The 21,771-nt window shown below is 34.7% G+C and overlaps 1 protein-coding gene across 1 annotated transcript in view; it reads left to right on the top strand.

Moving 5' to 3' along the window:
- Nucleotides 1-21,771, top strand: part of HFM1 (helicase for meiosis 1) — a 113,608-nt gene that overhangs the window by 21,023 nt on the left and 70,814 nt on the right. Inside the window, exons 8-18 of the mRNA XM_059375367.1 lie at nucleotides 4,630-4,700; nucleotides 5,169-5,301; nucleotides 6,115-6,266; nucleotides 6,828-6,905; nucleotides 7,120-7,278; nucleotides 15,241-15,441; nucleotides 15,525-15,613; nucleotides 19,176-19,219; nucleotides 19,328-19,429; nucleotides 20,015-20,160; nucleotides 21,111-21,205. Coding sequence (XP_059231350.1) covers nucleotides 4,630-4,700; nucleotides 5,169-5,301; nucleotides 6,115-6,266; nucleotides 6,828-6,905; nucleotides 7,120-7,278; nucleotides 15,241-15,441; nucleotides 15,525-15,613; nucleotides 19,176-19,219; nucleotides 19,328-19,429; nucleotides 20,015-20,160; nucleotides 21,111-21,205 — 1,270 coding nt within the window. The remainder of the gene's footprint in view (nucleotides 1-4,629; nucleotides 4,701-5,168; nucleotides 5,302-6,114; nucleotides 6,267-6,827; nucleotides 6,906-7,119; nucleotides 7,279-15,240; nucleotides 15,442-15,524; nucleotides 15,614-19,175; nucleotides 19,220-19,327; nucleotides 19,430-20,014; nucleotides 20,161-21,110; nucleotides 21,206-21,771) is intronic.

Genomic DNA, 21,771 nt, shown 5'->3' with positions numbered 1-21,771 from the left:
TCCCCCCACTGACTTTATTAATGTGTAATTGACAAATATATTTAGTTTGTCTAAATTAACAAACTGTTTAGTTTGAAGTAGTACACTTGATATGCTGTATCACATGTACGATATGATAATTTGACATATGTTGCATTATAATAGATGCCACCATCAAGTTAGTTTCCACCCTCCATCATCTTCCATATTTACTTTTTTAAATTTTATAATTCAGTGCTATCAACTTTAGTCACCATGTCATACATTAGAACCTTACCTTATTAATCTTACAGCTGAAAGTTTATACCTTCTTATTAGCCTCTTTCTATTTCTCCCATGTCCCCAGCCCCTGTCAACCACCATTCTGCTCTCTGTTTCTATGAGTTTGGTCTTTTGTGTTTTTTTAAGAGTCCACTTATAAGTGATACTATGCAGTATTTGTCTTTCTCTTTCTGGCTTAATTCGTTTTGCATAATGGTCTTCAGGTTCATCCAATTTGTCAAAAAAGGCAGAATTCCCTTCCTTTTTAAGGCTGAATAGTATTTTATTGTGTGTGTATGCATATGTGCATAAGTGTGTGATATATATATTTATTATATATATATAAAATATATGTACATCACATTTTCTTTATCCGTTTGTCTCTTTGCAGACACTTAAGATTATTTCTGAATCTTGGTTATTGTGAATAATGCTGCAGTGAACATGGGATTACAGTTTTCTGTTTGAGATACTGATTTTGCTTCCTTTGAATATGTGCTCTAATGGCACCTGGGTGGCTCAGTCTGTTAAGTGTCTGACTCTTGATTTCATCTCAGGTCTTAATCTTAGGGTTGTGAGTTCAAGCCCCACATTGAAAGTGTACCCAAAAGTGAAATTGCTGAATCATAAGATAGTTCTATTTTTAATTTTTGAAGGAACCTCCATACTGTTTTCCATAATAGCTGTACCCCTTCACATTCCTACCTACAGTGTACAAGTGTTCTCTTTTCTCCATATCCTCACTAGCATTTATTTTTTGTCTTATTGGTAAATGGTATCCTAACAGGTGTGAGGTGATCTCTCATTGTGGTTTTAATTTGCATTTCCCTGATGATTCGTGATGTTGAGCACTTTTTATTTACTGTTGGCCATTTGTGTCTTCATTTGTGTCTTCTTTGGAAAATTGTCTGTTCAGGCCTTTGCCCATTTTTTAATTAGGTTATTTGTTTTTTGCTATTGAGTTGTATGAGTTCTTGTGTATTTCGGATATTAACCCCTTATCATACATATCGTTTACGAATATTTTATCCATAGGCTGCTTTTTTATTTTATTGATAGTTTCCTTTACTGCGCAGAAGCTTTTTAGTTTGAAGTAGTATACTTGTTTATTTTCACATTTGTTGCCTTTGCCTTTGGTTTTAAATCTAAAAAAAAATAATTGCCAAAACTAGTGTAGGGACGTTTGTTCCCAATGTTTTCTTCTAGGAGTTTTAGGATTTCAGGCCTTATATTCAAGTGGTTAATTCACTTTGAATTGATTTTTGTAAATAATGTAAGGGATCCATTTTTATTCTTTTGTCTGTGGATATTCAGTTTTTCCAATACCTTTTATTGAAGAAGTTATCTTTTCCCAGTTCTTGGCTACTTTGTTGAAAATTTATTGACCATATCTGCACAGATTTATTTCTAGCCTATCTATTCTGTCTCATTGACCTAGCTGTCTGGTTTTTATGCCAATACCATCCAGTTTTTGATTACTGTAGCTTTGTAATACAGTTTGAAATCAAGAAGTATAATGCCTCTGGCTTTATTCTTTCTCAAGATTGCTTTGGCCATTTGGGGTCTTGTGTAACTCCATATGAATTTTAGGATTTTTTTATATTTCTCTAAAAAATGCAGTTGGAATTTTGATAAGGATTGAATTGAATCTGTAGATTGCTTTGGCAGTTTACAGTTTAGCAATATCAGTTCTTGAATCCTTGAACATGGAATATCCTTCCAATTATTTGTGTCTTCAGTTTCTTTCATCACTGTCTTATAGTTAATGGTTAAATTTATTCATTAGCATTTTATTTTTAATGCTATTGTAAATGGGATGGTTAGCTTTATTCCTTAGTATTTTATTTTTTGATGCTATTGTAAATAGGATTGTTTTCTTCACTTCTTTCTGATATTTTGTTTTTAGTGCACGGAAATGCAACTGATTTTTTTTTGAAGATTTTATTTATTTATTTGACACACAGAGACCACAAGTAGGCAGAGAGGCAGGCAGAGAGGGAGAGAGGAGAAAGCAGGCTTTCTGCTGAGCAGAGAGCCCGATGGGGGGCTCGATCCCAGGGCCCTGGGATCATGACCTGAGCCAAAGGCAGAGGCTTTAACCCACTGAGCCACCCAGGTACCCTGCAACTGATTTTTGTATATTGATTTTGTACCCTGCAACCTTACTGAATTTGTTTATTCTAACAGTTTTATAGTGGAGTCTCTGGTGTTTTCCATATATAATATGATGTCATCTGTGAATAGAGACCGCTTTACCTCTTCTTTTCAATTTGGATACCTTTTATATCTCTTTCTTGCCTAATTTCTCTGGTTAGGATTTCCACTACTATTAAAAGTAGTGAAAGTGGGCATCCTTGTCTCTTTCCTAATCTTAGACAAAAGCTTTCAGCTTTTTGCCATTGAATATGATGTTAGCTGTGGGCTTGTCATAAATGGCTTTTATTATATTGAGGGTCATTCCTTCTTTAGCTAGTTTCTGGAGAGTTTTTATCATGAAAGGATACTGTATTTGTTAAATGCTTTTTCTACATCTATTGAGATGACCATATGATTTTTTTTTAAGATTTTATTTACTTATTTGAGAGAGAGAAAGAAAGAGCACAAGCAGGGTGAAGGGCAGAAGGAGAAGCAGACTCCCCGTTATGAGCAGGAAGCCCGATATGGGACTTGATCCTAGGACTCCAGGATCATGACCTGTGGCAAAGGCAGATGCTTAACGAGCTAAGCCACCCAGGTGCCCCGATCATATGATTTTTATCTTTAACTTTTTTTTTTTAAGGTATGCTCTGTGCCCAGTGTGGGGCTTGAACTCATGACCCTAAGATCAGGAGTCACATGCTCTTCTGACTGAGCCAGCTGGGTATTCCTGATTTTCAGCTTTTTAATATGGGCGTATCATGTTGATTTATTTGTGGACATTGAACTTCTTTGTATTCCAGAAATAAATTCCATTTGATCATGTGGTTTTGACCCTTTTAATACACTGTTGAATTTGGTTTGTTAATATTTTCTAGAGGATTTTTGCATCTATATTCACTAGGAATATTGGCCTGTAATTTCCTTTTATTGTAGTATCCTTACCTGGCTTTGATATCAGTGTAAAATAAGCCCCTTAAGCTATCTTTTTTTTTTTTTTTCATTCTTTTTTCATTTTGCTCCTCTGACTGGATTAATTCCATTGCCCTATCTTTGAGTTCATTGATTCTTTCTTCTGTTTGATCTGTCTGATGTTGAATCCTTGTGATTTCTGTTTGGTACTTTTTTTTAATATCTTCTATGACTTTGTTGAAATTCTTACTTTGTTTATGCATTGCTTTCCTGACCTTGGTGAGCATTTTTATGTATTCTCTTAAACTACTGGATAAATCACTTATCTCTGTTTTGTTAAGTTGGGTTTCTGGAGATTTATCTTGTTCTTTTGTATGGAACATATTTCCTTTTATTTGTTTTCCTTAACCTCTATGCTGGTTTCTACACATTTGATAAAATATCCACCTCTCCCAATATTGACAGGCTGTTCTTAGGAGATGAGCCTCATCAATTAACTTAACCCAAACTCATAGTTCCCTTTCAAACTTTTCTGATCGCTCAATTCACTGTCTTTGTTCTTAGTGGCTTCTAGTAGTTGAGCTAAAATGTATCAGTGTCCCAAAGGGGAGGGTTGTAATTAGCACCTAGGTGCAGACTGATTAAAAGCCAGAACCTGAGGTAGTAGCGAGAAAATAGAAACTGGAAATGAACATTTTTGCTGCTCCCTCTGCACTGAGTATATCTGCAGAGGAAGAGGAGTTGTTCCTGTGCCACTTAAGAACTGCTTATTTGTTTGCTATAGTACTGTGGTCTCATGGTTGCAAACCCTATTAGCTTACAGAGTTGGGTGTTTTGGGGGCTTATCCTGTGGGTGGGAGCCTTAAAGGTTGGGCCTCTAGATGTGTGATCCAAAGTCTTTGCTGGGAGAAGCTGGGAGTTGGGAGTTCCTTTCCATTTGTATGGTGCTTTGCCAAAGATGAGAGTTAGGGTAAGAGTTGTCTCAGACTTTCATACCCATTTCATTGTGGGCATTTTCATTCCCCCAGTGTGTAGGAGTCACTTAACTAATTTCTGGATTTTTCTTAGAATTGCTCCGTGTGTAACTATGTTTGGTGCATCTGTGGGAGGAGGGAAGGTTCAGGAGCCTCTTATGTTGCCATATTGGTCACTCCCTCTATATGTATTAATTCCTTTCTTATGATGTTAAAACAGCAAGTATTAAAGCCTCATCATTAAATATGATCAAAGTTAATATTGATTAATTGAATTTTATATTAAAAGTAACCAATTAATTAGTTAATTAAAAGTAAAGAATTCTTAAAAATTCTGAAATATTTGACTCCTTAATGCTATTCTAAGCGGCAAAATTTAGAAGTGTTTTCAAGGAATTCCCATATTTCAACTATATACAATCCAAAGCCTTTGATGATGTAAGTATTTTATTATGATTTTTATTTATCTGCATCTTCTTATTTTATTGTGTACTCTCTAAGGGCAAGGACTAGATCACATTCATCTTTATGTTTCCAGTGCCATGCTCAGTGACTGGTAAACTATAGGAACTCAAAAAATGTTTGCTAAATGAATGTATGTGACTTTCATAGGTGGGGTTTGTTTATACTTATTAAATTTATAAAATTTCTCTGGAAGCTAAAGAAATTATTTTCTTCTAGGTCTAACATTATTTTCACAAATAAAACAAAATGATAAATTATTTAATAATGGTGTTTTTTTGGGAGGGTGTGGATGTAGAGTAGGGTTAGAATTTTAGTAAGTTTAGAGGTAAAAATAATTTGAGTTATTATTCCAGAAAGTCTTTCTTACATATTTTCTAACAAATTGAGAGTGTGAATGAAAAATTCTATATATTCCATGATTGAATAAATTTTATTTTTTAGCTTCTTTACACAGATAGGAATTTTGTGATTTGTGCTCCAACTGGTTCTGGGAAAACTGTAGTGTTTGAACTAGCTATAACAAGATTATTAATGGAAGTCCCATTGCCATGGTCAAATATTAAAATTGTTTACAGTAAGTATTATACATTATAAGAGTAATTAATTATAATAATGAAAAACCATTGAGGCAAAAGTAAGAAATAAAGTTCAAGCCATAAGAGTTAATATTTGGTTTGCCATACATTTTTAATGAAGACCTGTCACATTTGCTCTTGTCTGTTACATTAAATTCCGAAAAAAATTTTCCCACAGTTGTAAATAAGAAGTAATATTTGAATTGACAGTTTGACCTTTACATGGTTTTTTGTTTTGTTTTTCTCCTTTTGATCTTTTTTTTAAATTTAATTTTTTTTTCAGTGTTCCAAGATTCTTGATGCAGCACACCCAGTGCTCCATATAATATGTGTTTATTTTTTAAAGGACAACAAGAACAATAAATTAAAAAATTTAGAAATTCTAAAAAATTTCCTTAGTAACCTGAATTCTTTGTTCTTAGATATATGTGTGTGTGTGTGTGTGTGTGTGTACGTGTGTGTATGTATGTGTCTGTGTGTGTGTATATATTTAAAATTTTTCATCAAAGTAATTTATGTACATGGTTAAAAAAGATAGCTTATTACAAAAAGTCTTATAATGAAAAAGCACAATCTCCTACCTTACCTCTTTCTGCTCTTAGTTACAATTCCCTGAACAATTACTTGTTTTTCTATTTTTAGTATAGCCTGCTGATTATATCTCTAAATAATATGCTTATATTGTTAACTCTTTCAATTTATTAGTACTAGGCAACACCTTGATGTTTGATCTTAATTTTATTAACCAATGTTTGTGGAAGTAATTTGAAAATTGCACTGACATTCAAAATGAATATCTTATATTGTTATAGTGGCACCAATAAAAGCCCTGTGTAGTCAGCGTTTTGATGATTGGGAAGAAAAATTTGGACCAATAGGATTGAATTGTAAAGAACTCACTGGAGATACAGTAATGGATGACCTATTTGAGATTCAGCATGCCCATATTATTATGACAACTCCAGTAGGTGTTATTTATACTCAGTTATTTCCTTGGTTTATTAGAAAATGTTTCTCTTCACCATGAATAAAAATTAAGAGAAAATACAAAGTAGAAGAAAATATATGCAATGTAAAAAAGAAACAAACATAAAAAATACTACTATTTAGGTTATATAAAGAATACTTATCGGTAAGTAAAAGACAAACTACCAAATGGGCAAAATAGACAAAATATATGAATAGGTAATTTGTTATTGAGGATAATTTGCAATCATATTTTTTGCTTGTATTCTTTTATTCAAGTGTTATGTATTACAGAGGGAGGACCTTGATAGGGCTTAAAAAAGGTACTTAAACTATAATTTTGGTTATGTAAAAAATAAATGGGGGTTTAGTTTTTTAAGCACTTATAAGACTATCAAAATTCTTTAAAGTGTTTTTTATCTTTAAATCTTTTTCAGAATACTTTTAAGACATGAATTAAACTATTGCCCATTCTTTGTATCAGGTTAAGATTTTTATTGATGTCTTAATAATATTTATTATAAATTCTTATGTTAAACCATTTGCATTTTTTCTTTAGGAAAAATGGGATAGCATGACTAGAAAATGGAGAGACAACTCTTTGGTCAAGCTGGTTAGACTCTTTCTCATTGATGAGGTAGTGAACACATCAACTTATTTTCAGAGATAAACATAAAATGATAACTAGGATGGATAGAAAGAAATAAGACATTTTTATCCAAACTCTGTTTTATCCCTTCAAATAGAAAGTCTTATTTTCTTAAGAGTGTTAATATTATTATGGATTTTAATCAATTAAATAGTTTTTTAATTTTTATAGTTAATCATTTTTTTCTTGGTTTCTTTCTTAGGTACATGTTATAAAAGATGAAAATCGTGGACCAACTCTTGAAGTTGTAGTTAGCAGAATGAAAACTGTACAGTCTTTATCTCCTGCTTCTGAAAATAGTGGCATAATTACTCCAATGAGATTTGTAGCTGTATCTGCAACAATTCCAAATGCTGAGGATGTAAGTTAGAATTTTAGTATATCGGACTTTTTTATGACTAGTGAAATATTTTGTCATTTGATTCTTAGGGGGAAGTGAGGGTTTTTCCCTATAAGTCCCATAAATGACTTAGTAGGAAAGTATGTTGTAGAAAGTTATAGTCAGATCTCATAGGTATGGCATTATTAAGCCTTAATATTTGGTTGATTTGGTTTAATGAAACATAATTGCTACAAGTCTGTTCTTTACTAGTATCTAAAAGTCTTGGTTCTTATGGGTTTCAGATACCTATAATGACTAGTAATTTATTATGGTGGTTGTAATCAGCTGACTTTAATTGTATAGCAAAGTATGGTGGAGAATGAAAATAATTGCTTAGGTGATTACTACCCATCTTTTCACATTCTATGTGACTGGCATTATGGTAAGCACTAATAATAGATACAAAAGTGAAAACATATAGACCTGGCCCTTGAGGAGGATCTCATGGTTAATGGAGTACATAGACAGATAAATAATTGTATGCAGTTTTATACTTGTTCTAATTTTTTTCAATATCTGGGAAAACTTCTTGAAAAATAGTATGGTTTCATTTTTTCTCACTCCTATTTACTTCATAGCCTACTATAGTTGGACTTTTTTCTTCTACTACTTAGAATTTCAAATATAGTTCTATATTGTCAAATCTAATGGAAATTTTTGCCTGATTTATCCTTAATTTGGCAAAATTATTCATTTTCCTGTTAACATATTTTGTTCATATTCAAGAATAACAGAGACAATTTTTAAGTATATATAGTCAATAGAAACCCAGTGTTCGTCTTTCCAGATGTATAGGTAGAATCATACTATGTGTGCTCTTTTATGACTTGCATGTAACCTACAGACATTTCCATGCCATTAGATATTCTTCTTTAATATAGTTTTTGTGGTTTTATTATAAATTATTTATCTAATTATATGTGGCTTTTATAATTTATCTATTGCTTTAATGATGGAAGATTATTTCCATTTTTGCTATTGTGAATGGTGCTAAAGTTAATACATCTTTGAAAACATGATTTTTTTCCAGAATCTTTTTTTTAAAGATTTTATTTATTTGAGAGAGAGAGAGTGAGAGAAAGAGAACATAAGAGGAGAGAGGTCAGCAGGAGAAGCAGACTACCTGCTGAGCAGGGAGCCTGATGCAGGACTCGATCTTAGGACTCCAGGATCATGACCTGAGCTGAAGGCAGTTGCCCAGCTGAGCCACCCAGGTGCCCTATGATTATTTCTCTAGGATGAATGTCTAATGTGAAATAACTGAGTCAAAGGATATATAAAACTCTAAGGAAACAGTGCTTTCAGTAGATGGTATAGTCATTTATACTTCCACCATTAGCCATTTCTCTGTATTCCAGCACTGGATATTATAATAAATTATTGTTATTATTACATTTAAATAGTTGTCGGGGTGCCTGGGTGGCCCAGTCGGTTAAGCATCTACCTTTGGCTCAGGTCATGATCCTGGGTCCTGCAATCCAGGCTACCTGCTCAGCAGGGAGCCTTCTTCCCCGCTTCCCTCTCTTCCTCCCCCTTGCACACATGTACACACATGTGCTCTATCTCTCAAGTAAATAGGTAAAATCTTTAAAAATAAATAGTTGTCACATTTCTTGTTTAAAATGTACTTTATTTTAAAAATATGAACTGCTTTGATTTTTACTGAAGTAAGTATTTTCTTACTATGTTATGTTAGTCACCATACAGTATTTCATTAGTCCTTGATGTCATGTTTCATGATTCATCATTTGCATATAACACCCAGTGCTCATTGCAATATGTGCCCTCCTTAATACCCATCACCAGGCTAATGCATCCCCCTACCTTCCTCCTCTCTGAAACCCTCAGTTTGTTTCCCAGAGTGCATAGTCTCTCATGATTCGTCTCCCCCTTTAATCCCCTCCCTTCATTTTTCCCTTCCTTCTCCTAATGTCCTCTATGCTATTCCATATCTTCCACATATAAGTGAAATCATATAATAGTTGTCTTTCTCTGCTTGACTTATTTCACTTCGTTTACTCCCCTTCATTCCTTCCATGTCAATGCAAGTGGTGGGTATTCTTCCTTATTGATGACTGAGTAATATTCCATTGCATATATGGATCACATCTTCTTTATCCATTCATCTGTTGAAGGGCTTCTAGGCTCCTTCCACAGTTTGGCTATTGTGGACATTGCTGCTATGAACATTGGGGTGCCTATGCTCCTTCTTTTCACTACATCTGTGCCTTTGGGTCTAAATACCCAGTAGTGGGATTGCTGGGTCATTGGGTAGCTCTATTTTTAACTTTCTGAGGAAACTCTGTACTGTTTTTCACAGTGGCTTTACCAATTTGCATTCCCACCAACAGTGTAAGAGGGTTCCCCTTTCTCCATATTGTCTCTGACATTTGTTGTTTCCTGCCTTCTTAATTTTTTCCATTCTAACTGGTGTAAGGTGGTATCTCAGTGTGGTTTTGATCTGAATTTCCCTGATGGCTAATGATGTTGGACATTTTTTCATGTGTCTGTTAGCCATTCATATGTCTTCTTTGGAGAAGTGTCTGTTCATGTCATCTGCCCATTTTTTGACTTGATTACTTGTTTTTTGGGTTATTGAGTTTGAGAAGTTCTTGCCATTTGCAAATATCTTCTCTCATTCCATGGATTGCCTCTTTATTTTGTTGACTATTTCCTTCGCTGTGCAGAAGCTTTATAACTTGATGAAGTCTCAGTGTTCATTTTTGCTTTTGTTTCGCTTGAAAGAAGTTGCTATGTCCAATGTTAAAGAGGTGACTTCCTATGTTCTCCGGGAGGATTTTGGTGGATTCCCATGTCACATTGAGGTCTTTTATCCATTTAGAGTTTATCTTTGTTTATGGTGTGAGAGAATGGTCAAGTTTCATTCTTCTGTATATTGCTGTCCAGTTTTCCCAGCACCATTTATTTAAGAGACTGTCTTTTCTCCATTGGATATTTTGTCCTGCTTTGTTGAGGATTAGTTGACCATAGAGTTGAGGATTCATATCTGGGCTCTCCATTCTGTTCCATTGATCTGTGTATCTGTTTTTGTGCCAGTATCATGCTGTCTTGGTGATCACAGCTTTGTAATATAGCTTGAATCAGGCAATCTGATACTTTATGTGGAAAACCCAAAAGACTTCACCCCCAAATTGCTAGAACTCATACAGCAATTCAGTAATGTGGCAGGATACAAAATCAGTGCACAGAAATCAGTTGCTTTACTCTACGCTAACAATCTAACTGTAGAAAGAGAAATTAGGGAACCAGTTTCATTTAAAAAAAACTGAAAGATACCTTGGAATAAACCCAACCTAAGAGGTAAAGGTTCTATACTCTAGAAACTACAGAACACTTACAAAAGAAATTGAAGACATCAAAAGGTGGAAAAACAGTCTATGCTCATGACTGGAAGAATAAACAGTGTTAAAATGTCTATGCTGCCCAGAGCAATCTATACTTCTCAACACCATTCCAATCAAAATACCAATGACATTTTTAAAAGAGCTGGAACAAACAATTGTAAAATTTGTGTGGAACCAGAAAAGACCCTGAATTGCCAGGTAAATGTTGAAAAAGAAAACCAAAGCTGGGGGTATCATGTTGAAATAAATTTTTTTTTAAAGATTTTATTTATTTATTTGACAGAGAGATTACAAGTAGGCAGAGAGGCAGGCAGAGAGAGAGAGAGGAGGAAGCAGGCTCCCTGCCGAGCAGAGAGCCCGATGCGGGACTCGATCCCAGGACCCTGAGATCATGACCTGAGCCGAAGGCAGCCGCTTAACCCACTGAGCCACCCAGGCACCTGAAATAAATATTTTTAATATATCAATCAATTACTTTCCCTTCTTTCTTTGTACCTTGTTAGGTCATGTTCTTTACCCTTTTTAAAAATTATTTTTATTAACATATAATGTATTATTATTATGCCCCAGGAGTATAGGTTTGTGAATCCTCAGGCTTACACACTTCACCCCATTCACCATATCACATACCCTCCCCAATGTCCATAACCCAACCACCATATCCCTAACCCTCCCAACCCCCAGCAACCCTCAGTTTGTTTCCTGAGATTTAGAGTCTTTTATGGTATATCTCCCTTCCAGTCCCATCTTGTTTCATTTTTGCCTTCCCTACCCTCCAAACCTCCAACTCTGCCTCAGCAATTTGTCATATCAGGGAGATGATATGATAATTGTCTTTCTCTGATTGATTTATTTAGCTTAGCACAATACCCTCTAGTTCCATCTATGTCATTGCAAATGGCAAGATTTCATGTCTTTTGATGGCTGCATAGTATTCCATTACATATACATATACCACATTATCCATTCATCTGTTGATGGACATCTCAGTTCTTTCCAGAATTTGGCTGTTGTGGACATTGCTGCTATAACATTAGGGTGCACATGCCCCTTTGGATCACTACATTTGTATCTTTAGGGTAAATACCCAGTAGTGCGATTGCTGGGTCATAGGGTAACTCTATTTTCAACTTTTTGAGGAACCTACATACTGTTTTCCACAGTGGCTCCACAAGCTTGCACTCCCACCAACAGTGTAGGAGGGTTCCCCTTTCTCCACATCCTCGCCAACAGCTGTCATTTCCTTACTTGTTAATTTTAGCCATTCTGACTGGTGTGAGGTGGTATCTCACTGTGGTTTTGATTTGTAAGTTTTAACTATTTGATGATGGTGTTCAGATCTATTTTTATTGATTTTAAGGGGGGGATTCTCTGTGCTTCCTGGGTTTTGATGCTTGTTCCCTTTGCCATATTAGGGAAATTCTCTACTATAATTCACTCCAGTATGCCTTCTGCCCCCTCTCTCTACTTCTTCTTCTGGAATCCCAATTATTCTAATATTGTTTTGTTTTATGGTATCACTTATCTCTAGAATTCTCCCCTCGGTCTAGTAGTTGTTTGTCTCTCTTTTGCTCAGCTTCTTTATTCTCTATCACTTGATCTTCTATATCACTAATTCTCTCTTTTGCCTAATTTATCCTAGCATTAAGAGCCTCCATTTTTGATTGCACCTCATTAATAGCTTTCTGATTTCAGCTTGGTTAGATTTTAGTTCTTTTATTTCTCTAGAAAGGGCTTTTATTTCTCCAGACAGGGTTTCTCTAATATCTTCTATGCCTTTTTCAAGCCCAGCTAGCATCTTGAGAATCGTTGTTCTGAACTGTAGTTCTGACATATTCCAATGTCTGTATTGATTAGGTCCCTACCCATCGGTACTGCCTCTTGTTCTTTTTTTGTGGTGAGTTTTTCCACCTTGTCATTTTATCCAGGTAAGAATGTATGAATGAAAGAATATGTACTAAAGGGTGGCAAAGACCTCATAAAAAAAGTATGCTAACCAAATCAGAAAAGACCCAAAACCAGGGGAGAAGAAAGGGGGAAAAAAGAAATAAAAATAAAAAAATAAAAAATTATATATATGCATATATATATTAGACTGGTGAATAGAACAGAGCCATGCACTTGATTTTGGGTGTATTTTGGTCTCTTAGAAGAAACTACCTCCCAAAATTTTAAAGAAAGAAAAACTTATATACAAAAATAAGGGTAGACATGATTAGGGGATGAAATATGACTATAAAGATGAAAATTTTAAAAAGAATTCTAAAAAAGGAATTGATAAGTTGGTTGGAAAATAAAAGAGGAGGGATTGTGCTTAGGCTGGAGACTAGAACAAATTCATGTGCTAGATTAGGATATATTTTGATCTATTAGAAGAAATTGTATCCCAAAATTTTTTAGGAAAAAAAAAACACCTATATGTATGCAAAAAATAAGATTAAATACAATGAAGGGATAAATATGACTATAACAATGAATGTTTAAAATGATTTTTTAAAGAAAGGTATTATTAAGACAAACTAGTTAGAAAGCATTGAAAGAGGAAAGAGGAAAAATTTTAAAAATAGAATAAGAAAAAATACAATTAAAAAACATTTCACTTTGCAAGACTAATGGATCATGGTGAAAAAGCCATGAATTCTATGTGTTGCTTTCCCCTAGCTCTGGAGTTCTGCTCTTCTCCTCAATAGGCGAGCTTGATCTTGGCTGGATGTTTTGCTGATCTTCTTTGTGAGGGGCCTGTTGTAGTGATTCTTAAATGTCTTTGCCTGAGGTGAAATTGTACTGCCCTTGCCAGGGACCGGGCTAAGTAATCTGCTTAGGTTCACTCTTGGAGCTTTTTTTCCCTGAATGCTTTCTGTAGTGCTTTGGAGGACGAGAATGAAAATGGCGGCCTCCCAATATCTGCCTGGAGGAGGTGAGGGCCCGGGACCCCACTCCTCAGTGGCCCTCAGAGATAAGCAGTCAATACTTCTGTCTCCCTGGTCACCAGCCGCACTCCAAGCTCACTTGGCCTGTGACTGAGCATTTCTGTCTCTGGCACATGACCCTATTTGGAGTCTCCAAACGCAGCAGATTCCTGCCACACTGCTCCTCCCAGAGCAGGAAGTTAAGCCTCCCTGGATCTGCCCCTTGTGGGATTCCTGCTCAAAGAGCAGTGGTCTGACAGTGCTTTGGATCATGGTTTAAGGTAACCCTGATCTGAAGGCTCATTCTTTGGCTCTGTCTCTGTAGTTGGCTTCCCTGCTCTGATACCTGGGAGCTCTGCCACACTCAGATACCCCTGACCTTTCTGTGACCCCGTGGGACCTGAGATCACACTGTCCCATGAGCGCTCCACACCTGCTTGGCCTCTGGAGCGATGTCCCTCAGTGGAGCAAGACTTCTAAAGTTCTGATTTTGTGCTCCCTTGCTCCACCACTTGCCGGGAGCCAGCCCCTCCCCGCACAGTCTATCTTCCATCACTTCAGATTCACTTCTCCACTCGTCCTACCTTTCAGAAAGTGGTCAATTTTCTGTTCTTAGAATTGCTGCTCTTCTTCTCTTCTATCTCCTGTTGAGTTTGTAGGTGTGGTTTGATCCCTGTCTAACTGAACTCCTGGGTTCTGATGTCATTTCAGGCTGCTACTCCTCTGCCATCTTGTCTCTCCCCTGTTCTTTACCCTTTTTTCACATTGGGATAATAAACTTTTATTGATTTGTAAGCAGTTGTTAAATATCAGTACCCTGTAATTCTTGAAATTCTTTTGCCCTTTGTGATAATCACCACATCTGTGTATGCTACTTTCCTGTCTCTTTGTACAAATCCTCTTTGTCAATTTTCTCCTAAATTAGGGTCTTCACCCTTGGCCTTCTGCTCCTTGCAAATTAAATTCTTGTGTGACCTTATTTGCATACACGTTAACCTTGAAATGTTTTAATATTTCTTTCTCCTGCAACTAAAACTCATTAATCCATCTTCCTGTCAAAACAGTGGTCAGTTTCAGAGCAGGCATAAAGCCCAATTACTAACCAGATTATATGAAGATAAGGATTGCTCAGCACAGCTTCAGAAATTAACAAATGACTCAGGCATTGAGTCTGAAATGTACTTTCAGCACTATTATCTCTTAAACATTTATTTACTCTTTGTTTAAAAATTGTCAACCCTTGCTAATCTAAGCCAACCATTACTTTGCTACTCCTTGGCTATTATTTAGCACAACTCAAAGGAGCTGTCATACATATCTAGGCATAGTTCTGAAAAATAGGAAGGTTAATAATGATAGTGAGAAATTCAGTTTCTCTGCCAAAATCAATTTTAATTTTATTTTGGACTCTTGGGAAGGAAAATAAAACAAAATAATAATAATTAATTGGGAGTTTAGCATATTGAAAGGTGGGAATAATCTTAAAATACTGTTACCAATAATATTTACCAATATGTAAATAGAATAGTATCACTGGAATATGTAATACTGAAAAAGACAGCTTAATTATTTTTATACCTTGTCTTTAAAAGTGGTCTGTTATTGCGTTGTTTAGCCATAAAACTTGACTAGAAAGAACTTTTAATATATGTTTCTGTCATTTAAAGATTGCAGAATGGCTTTCAGATGGTGAAAGACCTGCGATATGCCTGAAAATGGATGAGAAACATAGGCCAGTGAAACTTCGTAAAGTGGTTCTTGGATTCCCCTGCAGAAGTAACCAAACTGAATTTAAGTTTGATTTAACCCTCAACTACAAAATTGCCAGTGTTATACAAACATACTCTGATCAGAAACCTGCACTTGTGGTATGGATTGTTAGTTGCTTATTTTTGAGTGTAATGTTCAGTTTTTAATATGATCAATCCAAGAATTATTCATTTATTTTCAGTTTTGTGCAACAAGGAAAGGTGTACAACAGGCTGCTTCTGTTCTTGTGAAAGATGCTAAATTTATCATGGCTGTGGAACAGAAACAGAGGTACATTTTCTCTTTTTTTGTTATTGGAGATGGGAAGACTTTTAGGGATTATCTAGGAGAGATGAGAAAACTGGGTTTGTTATTTCACCTTTTCAAGTTAATCAGCCTCTCTAAGCCTCAGTTTCCTCAGGTATAAATTAAGAATAAGAACAATTTGGAAGATTAAGTGAGAGAGTGAATCTTAGTGACACTCTGATCCTATCTTCTTTATTTCTTAGACAGTTTCGTGAAAGATTATTCATATTGCTGTCTTCATTTTTTTTTTCTTTCTTTTCTTCTTTTTTTTTTCTTTTCTTTTTTTTTCATTTTTTTTTTTTTAAATCCACTTTGAATTTGGTATCTGTTGTAATCTTTCACTAAAGCTAATCTTGCTATTGATCTCTTAGGAGCCTCTAATACATTTGATCCCTCCCACCTTACTTCAAAATTCTGGACTCTATGCTTCCGTGATCATCCTCTACCAAGTTTCTTCCTACTTTGCTAGCTGCTCATTCTCAATCCTCTTCTATGCAGCTCTGAAAGGTTGGCATTCTGGAGGTTCTATCCAAGGTTCATTCTTTCTAATTCCACACTCCTGGGTATTTGTGTCTATCACATGGGTTCAAAGAATATATGGAATATATGACAGATGTCTGTCAGTTCCTAAATTTATAGCTCCATTCTGAACTGTAGTCTATAGTCCATGCCTAACTGACATCTCCAGTTGCATATGTAAGAGCATTTCAGACTATTGGAAACTAATAGTGATTTGAACTAAGGAGGTGACAGTGTTGATGGAGATAAAATGACATATTTGAGATATAATTAGAAGTAAAAATAAATAGGACTTGGTAATTGATTTCCTATGTGGAGGAAGGTGAGGGAGATGTCAGTGATAAACATGGCATGAACAACCAGGGAGTGCTGTATAACTAAGATGGGGAAACACTGGAAGAGGAGTTGGTTTGAGAGAACCATGATTCTATTTTGGATATATTGAATGAAAATGAATGGGGTGCCATTTTGAGTTGGTGTAGACCAGGAAAAGAGACTCAATTCTCCTTTGACCACTCATGTTCTAGCAACTCATACAAGACTTTTTTGTGCCCATCAAGCCCCAGATTCTGTTACCAAAGTTTCTAAATCTAACATGTTCGGCTATTTTGTACTCTGGTTTCTTTAGCTTTTTATTAAATACTTCTTCTGTTGTATAATGCATTCAAATAACAAAATATTTCTGTATTTTGGAATGTCTTAGTTAACTTCAGGAAGTTAATTGGTAGTATTCTTGTAATGAGAATGTTTCCTAAGCCTTTTTTTAAAGTTTCTATTTTTATCACCTGGTCTGAGCCTTTGGTTTTAATCCAGAAAACTTCTTGGCTACTTAAGGCAATGATCAAGCATATTGGGAAAATGTATGCATCCATTAGGTCATTTTGCTGGCAAAATCCTTTTCTATAATTAAATTGCAATTAATAGTTTCTATACCAGCTGGACTTGGTTTTTTAACATTCTTGATTATTAATTTTCTAAATGATTTTAGCAAAGATGGGGTTTCAAAAACCAATTTACCAGATCATTATGAAACTAGTAATAGTATAAACATGAACTGGAATTTTAAAAAAAGTATAGTTATAGAGGGAGGAGACAGTAAGTAGCAATGAGTAATTTGGGACCTTCTACTTGGGTGAATAAGCTAGTTGATCTAGTTGGGCCATGTGACTTTTAGCCAGAAGAACATGTGGTTGTCAAGCAATGAGCCTTACTTTCTTGCTCAAAAACTAACTCTGAAGAAAATTTTAATAAAAATTGATAGAATTCTTTGTGTAATAGTAGCATCATTCATATAGAATTAATTATATAACTTCCTAAGATGAATACTTAATAATTAGCATTTGAACCCGAACCTATCTGTAAGAGTGAGAAACTGAAATAGGTAATCTGCATGCAGCCTTGAAACTAATTTCCATTCCATCCTCTCCCTTTTTCCCTGTTGTCTGCTGCACCCAATTTAGCTAATTTTGTTTTAGACAATCATTTTCTTATACAGAAGCATATATCATATTTCTCCTTTTCTTACTTCCCACTCTTTACCTACTCAAGGAAAATTTCTCGTCTTTCATTTTATTCTTCACTCTTTGTCTCTCCCTCCCCCCCACCCCCCTTTTTTATTCCTGATTTTCCAGGAATGAAATGTTGGTATTAGAAATGAATGTTGGTGTTAGTAACATGCTGGGTGGTGCAGGCTGTTGAGCAACTGACTCTTGGTTCTGGCTCAGGTCTTGATCTCAGGGTCATGGGATAGAGCCCCCGTTAGGCTCTGAGTCTGTTTAGGATTTAGGATTCTCCCTCTCTCCTGCCCATTCCCCACTGCTCTCTCTCTCAAATAAAGAAATCAGTCTTAAAAAAGAAAAAGGACAGAAACAGTGTGAAGTTATGGGCCATGATTTGGAATTCAGTGCTGCCACTTTTTTAGCCGTGTACCATCGGGCACATTACTTTTTTAGTTTCAGTTTCTTTTTTTTTTTAAGATTTTATTTATTTATTTGACAGACAGAAATCACAAGTAGGCAGAGAGGCAGATAGAGAGAGAGGGGGAAGCAGGCTCCCTACCGAGCAGAAAGCCCGATGCGGGCCTCGATACCAGGACCCTGAGATCATGACCTGAGCCGAAGGCAGAGGCTTTAAACCACTGAGCCACCCAGGTGCCCCAGTTTCAGTTTCTTAATCAAGGGTGGGATAACATGAGAATTGACTATCATATTACCATATTATTATTACCATATTATTACCATTTTGGCTAATTTCACTTAGCAACATGGCTGCTAACTTCATCCATGTTGAAAAAGGCAGAATTTCCTTTTTTTTTAAAGACTGAATAATATTCCATTGTGTGTGTTTGTGTGTGTGTATGTGTAGGTGTGTGTATCAGATGTTCTTTATCTATTCATCTGTCTCAGACACATATATGTTTATATATGTTGGCTTATATATGTTTATATATGTTGGCTATTCTGAATAATTTTGCAACCAACCTAGGAGTACAGATATCTCTTTGAGATACTGATTCTGGTTTTTTTGGATATAATCCAGAAGTGGAATTGCTGGATAATGTGATAGTTCTATTTTTAATTTTTTGAGGAATCTTAATATTGTTTTCCATAGTGGTCCATATTAGTTTACTATTCCCACCAACAGTGCACAAGGGCTCTCTTTTCTCTACATCCTCACCAGCATTTGTTATTTCTTGTCATTTTCATACTAGCCATTCTAACAGCTGTGAGGTAAGTTTGACTTCATTTATCCCTGATGATTAGTGATGTGGAGCATCTTTTCATGTATTGTTGGCCATTTGTATAAATTTACTGGAAAAATGTTTATTTAGGTCGTTTGCCCATTTTTAACTTGTTTCTTGTTTTGCTGAGTTGTAAATTTAGGGACTTCTGACTATGAAAGATAGGTGATTTTTGAACAATGGTATTGTGAAAATATTCTAATATCTGTAGCTTCAAAATGATTAATAAACTACGCTTTTATGTTAATGGGGATAACTCTTAATAATTTTATGGTATTTTTAAAATAGGTTACAGAAGTGTGCATATTCCATAAGAGATTTGAAACTGAGAGGTAAGTTTAGAGATTATTTCTGAGTAGGATTTTCAGCCATACATAAAAGGAGTCAATTATGGATGAAATGTTAACAGCATGATAACAGATGATACATTTCTATTATAGATATGTTAATACATGGTGTTGCTTATCATCATGCTGGTATGGAGCTGTCAGATAGAAAAGTAGTTGAAGGAGCTTTCACTGTTGGAGATCTACCAGTTCTTTGTAAGTAAAACATATTCTTGTGCCTATTATAAGATATTTTTGAAAACTGTTAAGAGAAAAAAAAAAGCTCGAGTATTCTGACTTATTTCTGCTTTTCTTCTAAGAATCTAAAATTATGTAATTACCCATATTTACACATTTTGCAGTAAACTCTGGCAGTTTTGGTTATCATGCTACTGAATAGTGCTACCTGAAGAGTAAGAATTTAATAGTTTTTTTAAGATTATTTATTTATTTGACAGAGAGAGGGATCACAAGTAGGCAGAGAGGCAGGCAAAAAAAGAGGAGGAAACAGGCTCCTTGCTGAGCAGAGAGCCCGACGCAGGGCTCAATCCCAGGACCCTGAGACCATAACCTGAGCCAAAGGCAGAGGCTTACCCCACTGAGCCACCCAGGCGCCCCAATAATTTTTTGATTTTAAGACGTGTTAGTTTACATAGTGATGTTCTTTTCCTTTTTGTTTTTCCTAAATTCCCTATATATGAGTTTTATTATATTTATAAGAATATATATTTTATAAGAAGATCTCTACTGAAGCAATAAAGTTATTATGGCTTGAAACTATTATTTCTTAATCTGATACAGTTACTACCAGTACTTTAGCTATGGGAGTAAATTTGCCTGCTCACCTAGTAATTATAAAATCTACGATGCATTATGTTGGAGGAATGTTTGAAGAATACAGTGAAACAGATATTCTACAGATGATTGGTAGAGCTGGTCGACCTCAAGTAAGTGACAATATTTTATTTTTGTAACTTGTTTTAAAATAAGGTAAGCAAAAACTGTTTTTTGTTTTTTGTGTACTTTTTGTTAAACAGATCAGCATTTCACATTCAGATTAGGTTTAAAATTAAGTGCAATAGAAAATCTGCTTTAATGGAGACATAGAAATGAAATGAATCTCACTGAGGAAAGATGCTGCCTCTGTGCCCTCTGAGTTTCCCTAGGCTATTGGTTTGGTTGATGAATGTGCATATACCATCAAAGGTGGGTTTTTGTTTTTTGTTTTTGTTTTTTTTTTTGAGGTTTTTTCGTTTTTTGTTTTTTGTTTTTTTTTTCTGAAGGAGGATGCTATTCACATTTTAGATGGGACAATTTTTCATTGTTTAGGACTGTCATACATTGCAGAATGTGTAGCATCCCCAGGTCTTAAGGTAAAATGCCAATAGCGGTCCCCAGGTATTGTGACAGTTAAAAACGAGCCTATATACTTTAAGAAACATGTCCTACTCTAGCAAATATTTAAATAAAGAAGTCATTCTTATAGTTAATAGGGGAATATGGGAGAATTAGGAAGAATATCTTTTCAAAGAATGTCAAAATATTATATTATATAAATCATAGTTTTTATAAGATCAATTAGGTTATATGTAAACTACACCAAATCTTAGAACTTTTATCCAGTTGCCTAAGTTTGTTTTGATTTTACTGTTACCAAAATTATGTTATGTTGAAACTAAAGTAATGTTTTTACATCTATACTCTTGGAAGGTTTTTAATTAAATTTTCAGTGAACATTCAAATTCAGAAACATTTTTAAGGCGTTTTTGACCTGTTGTTTAAGACAGGCACTGCTTAATATAAAATGAAATTTATGAATTCTTAAAGACGGGTACCAACATGTACTCTTTTTACTACATTTCTCTGTATGTGTGTGTGTGTGTGTTTTTTTTTCCAGTTTGACACTACAGCTACTGCAGTTATTATGACTCGGTTAAATACAAAAGAGAAATATATTCAGATGTTAGCTTGTAGTGACACTATAGAAAGCAGGTAATACAAAAAATACTCTAAAATGTTGTTAATACCGCTAACATTTTTCCTATTCACATATTAAAGCAAATTTGATTAGATTGTCTAAGACCATTGTCTTAAAACTTTTCAATAATCTAAGCAGAAAGTTTGTACCTTTTAAGAAGCTAAGAGTTAAAAAGGACAGTGTAATATTTTTATTCACTAGTTTCCTAGCATGTGGTAGTATGTATCCTTGTTATAAAAGGCCAAATTAGTAATAAGACTATAATTTTCACATCTTTTTACATCTTTATAATTTGTTTAATAATAGATAGACAATCTGGAACCTTTAGTAAAGTATATGATTGTAATACTCAGAGAATATTCAGTCTCTACTCTTTTTAAGTAATAATGTCTTTTGGAGCCATGAGATAGAGAAAAGTCTATAATTTTTTAACAGTTGAACTGATTTTTTTGTATGATTTTCTTATATATTTTTGAAAGTTATTTTTCATGAATTATTAATATAACAATGAGTATATTCTTTAATTATGTTTAATTATTGAATTATTCAAAATATTATTGCAGTTTAAAAAGGTAAGGTT

Source organism: Mustela nigripes, chromosome 14 (assembly GCF_022355385.1).
Source record: "Mustela nigripes isolate SB6536 chromosome 14, MUSNIG.SB6536, whole genome shotgun sequence".
In the NCBI taxonomy this organism is placed as follows: domain Eukaryota; kingdom Metazoa; phylum Chordata; class Mammalia; order Carnivora; family Mustelidae; genus Mustela; species Mustela nigripes.
Note: the sequence above shows the minus strand (reverse complement) of the source record. Positions and strands in the feature narration are given on the sequence as shown.